Source organism: Poeciliopsis prolifica, unplaced genomic scaffold (assembly GCF_027474105.1).
Source record: "Poeciliopsis prolifica strain line A6 unplaced genomic scaffold, Auburn_PproV2 SCAFFOLD002, whole genome shotgun sequence".
NCBI classification, from domain to species: Eukaryota; Metazoa; Chordata; class Actinopteri; order Cyprinodontiformes; family Poeciliidae; genus Poeciliopsis; species Poeciliopsis prolifica.
This window is the reverse complement of record NW_026562377.1, coordinates 2,442,328-2,456,614: the sequence shown is the minus strand read 5'-3', so window position 1 is coordinate 2,456,614 and position 14,287 is coordinate 2,442,328. Positions and strand designations below refer to the sequence as shown.

Here is a 14,287-nt window from a genome sequence, read left to right as displayed (position 1 = left end):
CCTTTTCCACATATGCAGAATATTATGTGCAGGTTTCTCACCGCGGCTTGAAATACTTTAAAATTCTGGAAACGTTTTGTTATAAGCGAAAGAAATGCCAGCAGGGCGAGAACGTTTCCTTTGTTGTTGACCAATTATTTATAAGCCTCTTTTTCTTGCTACTTGTAATTGGACCTTTCGCAATAAATCAATTAATCACATAATAAACTAAAATGAGTGCAATAATTTCCATTTGCATGGTTTAATTTTTCCCATAACCTGCTGAAAAGTTACTGGTCAGTTACTTTTGTCTTGACAGTCAGGTGTATGAGATGTGTGTAAGAAAAACATTTTAAAACAAAATTCTAATATTTTAATCTGTATCGTCCCGACTGTGAAATGCAAAGTTCTATCACAAGATATCACAGTAATAAATTATATATTTATTATTGTGATAAAGAACCCGTGTTCTTTAGTTGATTTGTTTTTAATCCCCAAAGTGTGTTGCGGGAAAAGTTTGAAAACTGGCGTTGAAAATGTTTGGAAAGTGCTTAATGTCCCTGCGTGATGAACGCTGAACACGTTCTCCTCCTTGTGCTGCTCAGGCTTCAAGACAAAGTTCCAGAGACTATCGAAGTCCTGCGTCTGGCGGGAATCAAAGTATGGGTGCTGACGGGGGACAAACACGAGACGGCGGTCAGCGTCAGCTTGTCGTGCGGCCATTTCCACCGAACCATGAACATCCTGGAGCTTCTGAAGCAGCGCTCGGACAACGAGTGTGCAGAGCAGCTCCGCAGGCTGGCCCGAAGGTGCCTGCCATTTCCTTCTGCTATTATTATCATTTAATATTTTAGTAAATCATAAATACAAGCAGGTTTTTATGTGTTTAATCAGGTTTGAAGAAAATTACAAGGCTAATTTTACAATGACAAAACTAATTTCATGCCTCCTGGTGATTTTACTTAATAATATAAACTGCAACTAAATATGTTTTATTTCTTATCATTTCAGTTAGAGCTGGGCGATAAATCAATTGGATTAATTAATTAAATTTTTGGTTTTTGAAGGTTTAATTTTTTGAAAATCTTGTTTTTTTTCCTCCATTGCCCTCCGTGGGTTTCATAGTTCAGAGTGACGGTAGGGCGGCCATCTTTGTTTTTTTACCGCTTCTTTTTTTTTTCAACACTTTGGACTCACATCTGTATGATTGAATATTAGGGTAACATTTTACAAGGATAAAGTCATAATGTCACAAAAATACAGTCATAGTAAAATAAGACCAAAGTCATATGACAAAAAAACTCTAAATGGCGTAAGAATAAAATCAAAATCACCACAATAAAGTTGTAATTTTATAAGAACTGGAGCACAAATAATTAAAATGAGTAATAATTAATAGAAAAATATTTAGACTTTTAACACGTCAGTAGCAAATTATCTGTAGCAGGACTTTAAAATAATTGTCTATTTTGAGAACAGATCCTGATTGGTTTAAGCTTTTACCTCAGTAAAACTTTTATCACACTTTTTCTGTGAAAATTTTGTTTTTTCTGCTAATTTTATGGATTTATTTTAATAATTAAACAAAAATTCTTGTTGGCCTAAAAGATGATTGAAATTAAAACCACTTTTTAAGAGTATTTTTATGTAATAATTTTTTTTTTTTTAAAAACGGAAGAAAAACACTAAAATTGTATTTGTCGAGCCGTATCACCCGAGTCTCAAGACCCAACCTGACTTATGCACAACATTTCTACAGTTCCAACTTTGTGATGAACAGGAATAACATTCAGTATTAAAATATTATTTTTTGATGAAGGAACAGTAGAATCCAGCGTATGAATATTTCTGACTCACTCCCTGTCGTGCTTTGTGTGCCGCTGTCTTCCTCGTCTTCGTCTGCAGGATAAAGGAAGACCACGTCATCCAGCACGGCTTGGTGGTCGACGGCGCTAGTCTGTCGTTAGCATTGAGGGAACATGAGAGGCTATTCATGGAAGTGTGTAAAAACTGCTCAGCTGTGCTCTGCTGTCGCATGGCCCCGCTGCAAAAAGCCAAGGTAAACGCAGACTGCAGGAAAAAACTCCAGATTAACTACAGATTATGAGTTACGGCTCAGGTATCTGAATTACACTTTAGTCTAACTGCTGAATCTCATCATGTTTTCTGGACCCACTTGTTGCTGAAACTTGTTCTAATCTCATATTGTTAGTTTAAATGAAAAAACAGCAACACTGGAAAACAAGAGCTGTTGCATGAACTTTGTTTTTTTTGTCACGTTTAACTAATGTAGAAAATAGATGGATGAAATAGATTTTAATTGATTACATTTTTATTAAATTGATCTCTTGGGTTTCCATAGTTCAGAGTGATGTCAGGGCGGCCATCTTGTCTTACAGCTTCTATTTATTTTAACTTTGAATTCAATTCAACACAATATGAAGGTTAGGCCAATTTTTTACATTTTTTTCAGGTTGTTCGTCTGCTAAAGACTTCTCCAGAAAAGCCAATAACATTAGCTGTTGGGGATGGAGCCAATGATGTCAGTATGATACAGGAAGCTCATGTAGGCATAGGTAAACACACACACACACACATCGAAACCACAAGCCCGACCTGAAGCTGCGCTGTAGATGTCTGAGCTGTTCCTGTCCAAACCCTCAGGCATCATGGGAAAGGAGGGTCGTCAGGCCGTGAGAAACAGTGACTATGCAATCGCCAGGTTTAAGTTCCTGGCTAAACTCCTGCTGGTCCACGGCCACTTCTACTACATTCGAGTAGCTACTCTTGTACAGTACTTTTTCTACAAGGTAGGATTTACCAACACTGTTCCCCCTGCTTGCATTTCAGTGGCTTTAAATTTAAAAATTATAATAATCGGTTTTCTCTCCGGTATGTCTGATTATGTTTTTTACTCTGTTTTTTCTAGAATGTGTGTTTTACTACGCCACAGTTTTTCTACCAGTTCTTCTGCTTGTTTTCACAACAAGTAAGTCTTATTTTCCTCTTCTGTTTCTAATCAACATCTCGTTCATTTTTCCTCATTTTTAAAGTACGTAAGGCTCCATTCACACCAGCCTTGTTAAGTTTGCTTTAATCAAACTGGTTGGTTTGTCTGAAAGTCCAGTCTGAGGAAGAATGAATCGAACTGTGATGCAAACCAAAAAACAAACTCTTCATGCAGCGCCCCCACAGGCAAGGAGAAGAACAGGTTTTGCAAGAGGTTTATTTTGTTTGACTGCAGAACAACTGAAACCATAACAAATGTTGCGATTTCGAACTGAGTCCATCAGATCCAAGCATCAGATTATAATGTCCTACCTTTCTTTAGGAAGTGCATGCACCTTTATAAATGTTTTTTATTAGCTCCAGTTCTTTTCCCATTCACCCAAACTGTGTGTGTGTGTGTGTGTGTGTGTGTGTGTGTGTGTGTGTGTGTGTGTGTGTGTGTGTGTGTGTGTGTGTGTGTGTGTGTGTGTGTACAGTTAGTTGCCCTGTTTGTCTAATAATCTGCTGTTGAAATGATCTGTGTCCCATCCAGACTCTGTATGACAGTGTTTACCTGACGCTGTACAACATCTGCTTCACCTCGCTGCCCATCCTTGTGTACAGTCTGTTTGAGCAGCTGGTCCACCCCGACGTCCTGCAGGCTAAACCTGGCCTCTACAGGTGAGGCCTTGTGTCTACGCAGCATGGAGTATATCTTCGTATACTGAAAACAAAACAAAATTAACTTACAGGTGAATTTGCAGCAATATTCAGGAGTTTGTTTTGAGTCAATAATTCTTTAATATTGATCAAAAAGTTTCACTTATAACATTGGGAAAATTTCCTAAGTGAAATAATCTGCAAATGGAAGTAGTATTTTTACATCCAGATTAAGGGATTAATACAAGCTCCTATGTCTTGCTTGAAAGTTACCTGTAAGTTAGTTTACTGTACCAAGATATTTTCACTAAAAGCTACAAAAATACCGGGTAAGATTTTCTGTTTTGCAGTGTAATGAAGCTCGCTGGGGAATAAAACTGCTATTTGTGCGACTCCCACAGAGACATCAGCAAGAACTCTCTGCTGTCGTTCCGGGCGTTCCTGCACTGGACGGTGTTGGGCTTCACTCACGCCTTTGTGTTTTTCTTTGGGGCCTACATCCTGATGGGAGAGGACGCCTCACTCACGAGCAACGGACAGGTCTGTTTGCCAAAAAACGCTCTCCGCAGCTGCTTCTGTTAAGCTGGAAAACAGTAGTTCAAGCCATAAATCCTTGGTGATAAATTCAGCTTGGATATTTGTGTTTGTGTGCTTTCAGTGATATTATTATTATTACTATTATTATTGGATGTAGAAATAACCTGCTGCAATTTCACAACTGTTGACTTGATGTTGCTGTTTTCTATCTCTCTATTTCTTCCCTTTTTTATTCGACAGTTTGTTCATTCTCTCTTTTTTCCCCGCGTCATTTCTCTCCATCTTTCTTTCAGTTGGTAGTTTGCTGTTTCTGAATGCCCTCACTTTGATTATTCCCTGTTGGTTGTCTCTCCTTCCATCTTTTGTTGATTACGCTTTTTTCCTTCTGCCTTCTTGCTGTGCATGTCTTCAGATGTTGCGAGCTAACAGGCAGCTGGTAAGAGTCTGCTCTACAGTTGAATGCATGTCCTTGGGAGGTTAATAGGAGGACTCCAGGATTCATCAACATCCCTTTTACTCTTTAGATGTTGTCAATAATTCTCTTCAATATGGATTCAGTTTCATTTCTGTGTTAAAGAACTCAATTTATTATTAATTCTATGCAAATTCTGTCACAATACATTTGCAAGCTTCAGTTTATTGACTTCAAATTTTTGCACAAAGTAAAACATGTTTGCAAAGTGGAAAAAAAATTTAAGATTTTACATCTAGAAATATTTAAAAGGAGACCTATTATGCAAAATAAATTTTTTGCCTCTTTCCATGTCTCCATTTGGATGTTAACTGCTTCTAAAAACAACCCAGGTGCATTTATTTATTTTTTTTAGAATAATTGTTTTGTTTTTTTTGCTAACTGCACCGTTACCTAGCAACCCGAGCGGAACCTAGCCCGTTACCTAGCAACCGGAGCGGTTTGATCAGCCGGTTTCGACACCGTGTACAACGGCTGCTGGAAAAGACGAGCGTTTTGTTGTTGACTTACCAACCAGAAACCACTTGCTTTTTTCTTGATTGGTTGTGTAGGAAGCTCTACTTCTGCTTTTCTAAGATGTGCGATTGCATAGTTGTACATCTGTTTGCAGCCATTTTCATGTGCGAGTGTAAACATTGAGTTCGGGGGGGCAGGGGGGGCGTGGCCAGCAGCTGCTCATTTGTATTAAAAACGACTAAAATTTCATTATTCAAGAACGATTTTCTGCAAAACATTGTAATGACATGTTTTGTGTAGGCCGTAGATGTTTCCTGACATTTTCAAGGAAGCATAATAGGTCACCTTTGTCATTTTTACTGAGATTAAATGACACACCATGGATTCTTTAAGCTTGACATTTAAGCTTTGTTTTTTGTAGTGTGACAAACAACTAGAAGGTTCAAGGAGTATGGATAGTTTAACATGCTAATTACAAGTTAAGTGCATGTATAATTTCTTAAAACTGATTTTTGATCAATGAACTTTAAATAAAAATAAGCCATAACTTTAACCTTATAAAAAAGATCGGAGTGCACCGATTGCAGTTTTCTGGCCGATCAGCAGTTTTTAAAAAGTCTGACCTGCCAATTCCGATTTCAGCTCATGATTTTTTATGATTTTTTGTTGTTTGTTTTTTGTTGTTGTTTTTTGTGGTCTGACAGTCACTAAAACGGCAACAGTGATTCATAGACAGTAGCTGATTTACAGACCTTTGTGGAGGAAGATGAGATCAGTGAATTAGATCGATTCCTCGTGTAAATATCGGCCGATTCTGATTAATCTGTGCACTCCTAAAATAATTTTTGTAACTGAGAAAAACCGTTTGCAGAACATTGACTGTCTTTGGTTGTTTAAGCTGAAAATTATGGCACAAAAAGCATAAACTGAACATTGGACTGAGACGTTTTAAGCCTTTAAGAAGATTTTTCTTCTAAATATCCAAATCTAGGCAGTGGATCCGCTCACATTTTCCTCCCTGTCACCACACCACACGTTTTCATTTAAATTTTTCTAAAATAGTACTTTAAGTTAAATTAACTGCACCTGAGATTTTTACCGTCTGTGATCTAAATAAACAGAAGAGGCTGTAAACTTAGCAGATATTCCACCACTAACGGATTCTGTGCATGTTAGCTGAGCTTCTGTTTCTTTCTGATCATAAAGTTTATTCAGCTGAAGACAAACTGCAGCTGACTGCTGACATCGCAACCTGTCGCTTCTTGCAGATGTTTGGGAACTGGACGTTCGGCACGCTCGTCTTTACTGTCATGGTGATCACCGTCACGCTGAAGGTAAACGCCAAGCAATTAACGGTTTATTGTGTGAATTAATGACCAGTTTAAGGAAGTTTTTACACCACCAGTTTGTTTACTTTGGTCTGAATCATCGTCACTGTCTCTGAGCTTAGTAACCTGTGCAGACAGGGATGATGTATGTGGTGAGGAGGATGATGTCAGCGGCCATTAACTCCAGCAGATAATTTGTAATAGGTTGTTGGGAGCGAGGCCAAACCCCGACGGTTCCTGCATCAATTTCTGAACGTGACTTATTTTCCCAGCTCGCGTTGGAGACTCAGTTCTGGACCTGGATGAACCATTTTGTGACGTGGGGCTCAATCGCTTTCTATTTCATCTTCTCTTTCTTTTACGGAGGCATCATCTGGTGAGAATATTTTTTTTAAATGGCTCATATTCATTGTTAAGTTTTGAAATCTTTTTATTTTAAAAAGTTGAGTTGGTCTCATCAGCTCAGGAAAATAATCTCAGACAAGAGTTTTAATGTTCCTTCAAATAATTTTTTTATTTGGAAAGACGGATTTCTGCCACATTTATTAATTACAGCCTTGGCCTTCAACGTCAAAGACTGAACGATTTTTGTGTAAGTTATTTCAGTTGAGAACAAAGCGGAGAGCGCATACTGCAAAATAAAGCGCTTTTGTCTATTTTCTGGTGCAAAAATACTTCAGTACGCTTGAATTAAGTAAAAATGAACTTATGACTAACTTGTTTATAAGATAGAGGAGCTTGTTTATTTAAAATTGTTTTATGTAAATAATTTCTTAATGTTGATTTTTCAAAAAGGTGATAGTTGAACTTATAGCAAGACATTTTTCTCATGTTATAAATAAAATAACCTGCCAATTGAGCAGGTATTTTTTATCAATATTAAGGAAATATTTATTTACAGCAAGTTCCTATATCTTGCAGAACAGTTACTGTCATTGGTTTTACCTACTTGGTCCATTTGGATCAGACCTCCTTTTTTTTCTAACTGGGAGGGAATTTAATAAATTTTATAAAATAATTTAAAGTAATTTGGCATAATTTTTTCTCAGACCAACTTTGCAACAGTAAATTTAATGTTTCTTTGTGCTACAGTGAGGAAAACTTTGGTTTATTTTCACACCATCTGAAGCTCAGATTTAATCCTGGTTAATTATCTGCCACCTGGTAGAACCAGTAAAACCAGTTTAAACCACATGAGCCAGTCTGGACCCATCAGACGTCTGGGAGCCATCGCCACCATATTGGGTTTATTATTGATCGAATCTGTATTGGTCGTTAAGCTCTGCCCTTAGGACATAATGACATTATCTAAGTGCACAACTGGAACTGATGGTTGGACCTGAAATTACAGTGAAAAGGGCAAATCCTGTCTGCTGATCTTCTCTGTAGGTTTAAAAGCTGCAATCAATCAGTGCCTACATGATGTTTATGCTTCTATTTTATGAGAAACGTCCTGAAACAGGAAGTTTAATTAGAAGGGCTCTGACGGGACTGGTCAAAACTCAGCCGCGTTTCAGTCAGAAAAGAGGGAAGTACAGAAAACATTAAGGTGATTTGTGCAAAGGTTACAATGACCGGTGATTTTAAGTCTGCACAAAATCTGCAAACGATGAGCAAATTTGCATTAATAGTTGTTATCTCAACTTCCTGGATGGGCTGAATAAAGTAGTTCTTTTAAATAAATAGGAAGTGATTCCAGTTTAACATTTGTGTTGTTTGAACCCCTCCAGGCCCTTCTTGCACACCCAGGACATGTACTTTGTCTTCGTCCAGCTGTTGTCCTGCGGCTCGGCCTGGTTCGCCATCGTCATCATCGTCCTCACCTGCCTGTTTCCTGAAATGACGAGGAAGGTTCTCTACAGACACCTGTGTCCCACCAGCACACAGAAGAGCCAGGTAATTACCAGCTGCCAGATGCTTCGTGCAGGAAAGCAGTTCGCTTTGCTAACATTTTACTTTTCTAAATTCATAGATTTTTCCTTAACCTTACTGAATGATTTATGCATTTTGTTGGGTTTGTATGTGAAAATCAGCTGCACCATTTTTATTTTGCTGCTGATTACAAATGAAGAAGTTTTACAGGATATTTTGTGAATGTTTGAACATATTAAATTCTAAATGTTACTGAATTTAAGTGAAATTGCACTAGAAAGGGAAAAGACACTTTGTATTCTTTAAAATCTCTTCTATTACCATATTTAGACATGTTAGTGCAGCTTGCTTCTCTAATATCTATAAAAATCTTTCAGATGTGGAAACAGGCTTGTTATGTTTTTCATATTTTCCACCAGCCAGTTCAAGATTACCTCCATTTTTCAAAATGGCTGCCATCTTTGAGCCTTTTAAAGTGATTATTGACATGAAATGTTACTTATTTTTGCTCTTTTTGCTCTTTATGTCACTGAATCTTTCAGTGGCTACCAGTTTGTTGATTTTAAGTAATCCTCTGGGAACATATGTGCCATGTTAGGGTTTTTAACCTCATGTGAAAGATTTTGCTGAAATATTTAATAATCTGCTGCACTATGTAGCAGAGGTGGGCGATATGGACTTAGAATTTTATCGCAATATTTTGTGCTGACATTGTAATAGAATATAAATTATAGTAAAACAGAAAAGGGAACTTTTTTAGGTGAGTGCATGACTGCATTTATTGCAACACAAATACTGTTCTTAAAAAAATCCTATTTTTAATAGATTCCTCAGGATGCCATTTACTGAGATCATAGTGATTTATATATATATATATATATATATATATATATATATATATATATAGACAGACAGACAGAGAGAAAATAGTAAAAATATTAATAACAATACTGTTTTATTTTTCCTGTAACATTATTGACATTTATTAAAACAACAAAGAATCAAATTTTCTCTCAGAACTTATTCACAATAAGTGCTAAACATGAAAATAAATGCCCACCCCTGCTATATAGCAATACATAAATTATATTCCTACAAAGAGCACAAAATTGGCAACAATTATATGATAAGTTTTAAAAAATAAGAAATACAAAATCTGTGCAGTGATCTGTGTTTTAGTTTATTTTTAGCCTTGTTTTTTCTGCTTCTGAACAGGAACGTAATCATGTTTATGTTCGCTCTGCATGACTGCCATCTGATCACAGACAAGCGCACTGAGAAGCACACAGTGTCACCTCTGCTCTCTTTCTGTATTGATTCGTCCATCTGGACATGATTTATCGTCTCAGCTTGTTTCTCAGAAAAGAAAACGAGCCAACTTCTGCAGTCCTGTGTGCCGTTTGTAGCTTCTGCTTCAGTCTCCGTCCTGTTGTGTCTGAATGTGACTGTCGTGTGTGGGAGAGAAAGAGCTGGATTTCTAACCTCTCTGTCTGTGTGTTCTTCATCTTGCCCCTGTATTTGCTCTCCCGGTGTAGATGTATTCCAACCGAGTGGTCATAGGCGACGACTTCGCTCTGCAGCCTTTGTCCAGAGCCAAGGGCCAGCTGGGCAAAATTAGGTAGAAGATTTGAGATCCATTAAGCCGTGGACTTCATCCATCTTAAATGAATCCATTCGTGGGGAACAAAAAAAACTAACTGCAGGAGCGCTTCATGCAAATGCAATATTTCTATTATTAATGATGTTATGTAACTGCATCTTATTTAGTTAAATAAGTGTATTTCTTTTAGGTTCTTTTTTTTTTTTTGCTAAATTACTTTCCAGTATTTTAGAAATTGGTTTACTTAAGGAAGTAAGACCGCCATGAAATTCAGAGAGAAACATTGCTTTGCAGAACGAGTGCTCCTCCACATGTTCATTCATAAGTCTCGGCATCCGTCGTCCTCCAGCGTTTTCTCTAGCGTTGTTGTGTCTGTGTCAGCATGATCCAAACAAGCCAACCAGCATTCTCTGTCGCTCGGGTCGGGGAAAATTCAACCAGTTTCAGGTGCTGCAGCAGAATGAGAGACTTGGATTCTGCATGGATTGCATCATAGAAAAATGCTGAGGCGTTTGTGTCTTACGACTCCTCTTCACAGCACGTCATGACACAACCCACCCACTGCATGAGCAAATGCATGTGTGAATGAGTGAATCAGTCAGTTTTTGTTCTCATGAAAACCCTGACTAGCTGCCTTTTCATTACAAATATGCGCAAAGCTTTGTTTTGATGAAAATGTTGGGGAAAAAAACTAAATTTCATCATTGCATTGTTTCCATTAAATAAGAAACTAAATTAAAATCACACGTGAATAAGTTTGCTCATGCAAAAAGTCATTAAAAGATCATTCCGCACCATGATCCTCCAACCACTTCCTGTTGCCTTTTTTGTCTTTTCCACCAGTAGTAACATCCGGTTGTTTATCACGACACGAGATGTGAAACATGTGAAATACACAAATCTTGATAAAGCTGGTAAATCACCTTATCCTAATGCAAAAAGTTTTTACAGAAATTAATTTTTTCCAAAGTTGCTGTGTTTCTGTTAAACAGATTTATTGTTATACCAAGTTGCACAATTTGAAGGTAAATGGAAACTTAATTATTAACTGTTTCCATTGAAACGTGTGCAAAACTTTATTGATATTCTGCAAGTATTGAAAAAACTATTTCACAATTGTGGTGCATCTATTAAATAAGAAACAAATAAAAATCACATGTCAATAAGTTTGTTCACATAATAAGTCATTATAAAGAGGCTGCACCGTGATCCTCTACTGACTTCCTCTTTGTCTTCTCCGGCAGTGGTAACATCTGGCTAATGATCGTGTGACTCATGAGATGTGAGAAAAGTGTTTAAATTGCCACTTTGCGAAATAAACCTAAATTGATACAGCCAAAAATCTAATCTCCACTTCCGAGTTCTCAGTTTTTTTCTAAATTGCTGCGTTTCCATGAAGCAAACTTATTTTCGTAATTACAGTTTGCGCAGTTACATGTTCAATGGAAACGCAGCGAGTGTCTGTGTACTGACTTTTATTTCATTTTTCTGATCCTGTGAAATCGTGGACCTCGTGCCGTGAGGGCATGTCGTCTCTAAACTGTAACTCTGCTGCTGTACGTTTGGATATGGTCAGGTCTGACCTCTGACCCGGCATGCTGTAGTTTTATCAGCAGACATGGTCGTTTTTATGTCTTGGTGCATCCCAGGCTTGTTTTTTACGCTTTGGACAGATTCCACGTTTTGAGACGACCTGTTCTCCTCGGAGTCGTCGTCCTGCATGTTTTGGACAGATCCACACCTCTGGACTGATGGCTCACTGAAGCTGCATGAGCAACTTGGTTTGGGTTACAGAGCAGCATGATCCTGCACCGTTAGGAGCATGACAGATTGCTGTCATTGTGGGAATCTTTTGAACAATGGCATACATCTTTGCAATGTGTTGCAATCTTTAAGAGAAATGCTCAGAGTAGCATTAGGTTTTGTTGAAGAAAATGTTGGGACTTTTTGTAGTTGAAGAAGTTGGTTTGTTTAATTTGGATATTTCAAACCATGTTTGTAAATTTCTATGGGAAAATATTTTCAGACATCTGCTCGGCGGCTCAGTCTCATTATCTCTAAGGGTGCACCGATCTGTCGGCCGCAGAAGTGATGGACACTTGATAAGTGATGGATATTTATCTCTGCTAAGGTCTGAATATCAGTCAGATTCTCCTTTCTTGCCAACTTAGCAACTTCACAATAAGCAATTAATCAATTAATTAATTAAAATGAACTTGATCATTTTACTTCTGATGACTAATATTTACTTTGAAGGGCTATTTTGTCTGCAGATGCATCGTAATTATTTTATTTTATTTTTTAACTTCTGTTATGTTTATTGTTTTTGATTTGGATATTTAAAATATCTTCCAATTCCAGTGATAAATGTTATTCCTGAAATTAATGGTCTTTGAAAGGGCAAACTTCCACTATTATTTTCAATTTGTTAATTGAAAGTAGCCTCGAAACAATGTTATTGTTTATTTGAACAATTACTGGGACAATTTATTACCTAATAAAATTTATTACCATGACCGGCCTACATTTAGTGACGTTTCAGAACTTATAACAGTTAAGGAAATTATTTGCAATTGGCAGAAAACAACAATTGGTGCACCTGTAGTTATCTCTTTCAGACAATATGACCCAGAAGGCTCTCATGGGTCCTCATGGCTCTGCAGCAAGTTCATTTGTTCAGATGCTAGTAGATTTTCCTTCATCCCCTTTTTCCCTTGAGAATTTTTTAATTGCCTTAAGCTCATTGGTTGCTTAGTTTTTTAGCTTCTTTCAACTCTCCACAACTCGCAGCTCAGTTTCCATTATTGTTCTTTCTGTTGTGGGAAATAAAAGTCCTTCAGTTATTTGTCAAATTCTTTAAGCCCTTTTCTAAAGCAGCAGTAGATATTGATCTGTCAGGATCAAGTAGGAAGACTGCAACAGTCTGGTTGACACACTTTTACCAGTAAGTAAACAAACACCCTTCCTTTGTGAAATAACAGGTTGCTTTGCATTCAGCTGCTGTGTTGGCAGAGGTCAGATCTTCAAGACCAAAACTTCTTCCCCATATCAGTTAAACTCCCAAACTGCAGCTCAGCCAGTCATCTGCTAGTTGCTTCATGAGCAGCACTGAATTTGTATCCACTCTTCTGTTATTTAGTCTTTTATTAAATCCCAAAACGACGACTGTCAGTTTGAAGGTTACGATCGAGTATTAGAGCCAGGCTTACCAGAAAAACATTAAAAAGTGGAATTACGAGGACAATAATTTTGTAAAACCAATACCAAAGTATAACTTCACTCAACTGTCCTCATTTTGAGCCTTCAGGTTTCATAATATCACAACTTTATTCTCGTAATGAGTGTTTTCTTCCTGGCCCTAACACTCTGCCGTAAAACGCATCTGCTGGTCCAAGGTGCTTTCACACAGATTCAAAGTGTGGCTGCTGTCCCCTGCTTGGTGTTTCAGTGAGGACAGATTGTGTAAAGGACTAAAATGACGAACATGGATACGTTTGTGCCGTTTGGTTGGTATGTCGCTGGCCTACCTGCAGTCCACCTGGTTGACTGACGATAAGCCAGCAGGACTGACTGTGAGCGTCTTGTCCTTCAGATGGAGCAGGGTGAGGGTTCAGTCGGCCCAGAATATGACCCTGTTAAAGCCCAGCGGAGCCCAGGGGAGGACAACTGGCACCTGCTAGCTGCTTATCCTCCCCCTGCCACCCCCGGCCCAGACTCATGCTCCCCTAGGTAGTACCCCGATCTGTACTGCATTCTCTCCCATTGTCCCCATTTTACCGTCTCTGGCCTGTTTGGTCTGAGGTCCAACCAACCCTGTCCACCTCCTCACGGCTACAGCAACTTGCACAGCCCTACTGTTTGCCTCAGACCTGCACCGCTGGTCACCCCCCAGGCCTCTGTGTGGCAGTTACCCGTCCTACTTACTCATCCTTCCCTTCATGAGTGATTGACTGTAGCTGCGTTTCCAATGCAGATGTGTACAAAACTTTGTCAATATTCTGCTAATGTCTAAGAAAATGTGTTTTTTGCAGTTTTGGTGTTTCTGTTCAATAAGAAACTCAATTAAAATCACGTGAATAAGTTTGTTCACGCATTAAGTCACTAAAAAAACCTACCAAACTATAATTCTCCTATCACTTCTTGTCATCTTCTTTGTCGTTTCCACCAGTAGTAATTAATATCCGGTGGATGATCACATAATTTATGTGATGTTACAAAGTATTTCTACTGCAGTTTTGTGAAATAAAACCATTTTAATACAGACAAAAAAAAAAGAAAGAAAAACCTTTCCGCTTTTCAGAGTTCCCATGTTTCTATAAGCAAATTAACTTTCAAAATGTCAGATGGCAACGCAGCTACTGAGACACGCCCCTCCATGGTAGTACCTGACGTTCC

The 14,287-nt window shown here is 38.1% G+C and overlaps 1 protein-coding gene across 10 annotated transcripts in view; it reads left to right on the top strand.

The window, feature by feature from the left end:
- Positions 1-14,287, top strand: part of atp11b (ATPase phospholipid transporting 11B (putative)) — a 57,124-nt gene that overhangs the window by 27,214 nt on the left and 15,623 nt on the right. For 7 of the 10 annotated variants that reach the window (XM_055046415.1, XM_055046385.1, XM_055046434.1 and 4 more), the window contains 11 exons: positions 585-788; positions 1,885-2,038; positions 2,453-2,555; positions 2,644-2,789; positions 2,909-2,968; positions 3,521-3,648; positions 4,029-4,167; positions 4,577-4,600; positions 6,361-6,426; positions 6,693-6,796; positions 8,151-8,316. In XM_055046415.1, the coding sequence (XP_054902390.1) occupies positions 585-788; positions 1,885-2,038; positions 2,453-2,555; positions 2,644-2,789; positions 2,909-2,968; positions 3,521-3,648; positions 4,029-4,167; positions 4,577-4,600; positions 6,361-6,426; positions 6,693-6,796; positions 8,151-8,316 (1,294 nt within the window). Of the gene's footprint in view, positions 1-584; positions 789-1,884; positions 2,039-2,452; positions 2,556-2,643; positions 2,790-2,908; positions 2,969-3,520; positions 3,649-4,028; positions 4,168-4,576; positions 4,601-6,360; positions 6,427-6,692; positions 6,797-8,150; positions 8,317-9,827; positions 9,911-13,484; positions 14,067-14,287 lie in introns of those variants that run through there. The other 3 variants (XM_055046426.1, XR_008607056.1, XM_055046402.1) reach the window with 3 other exon arrangements.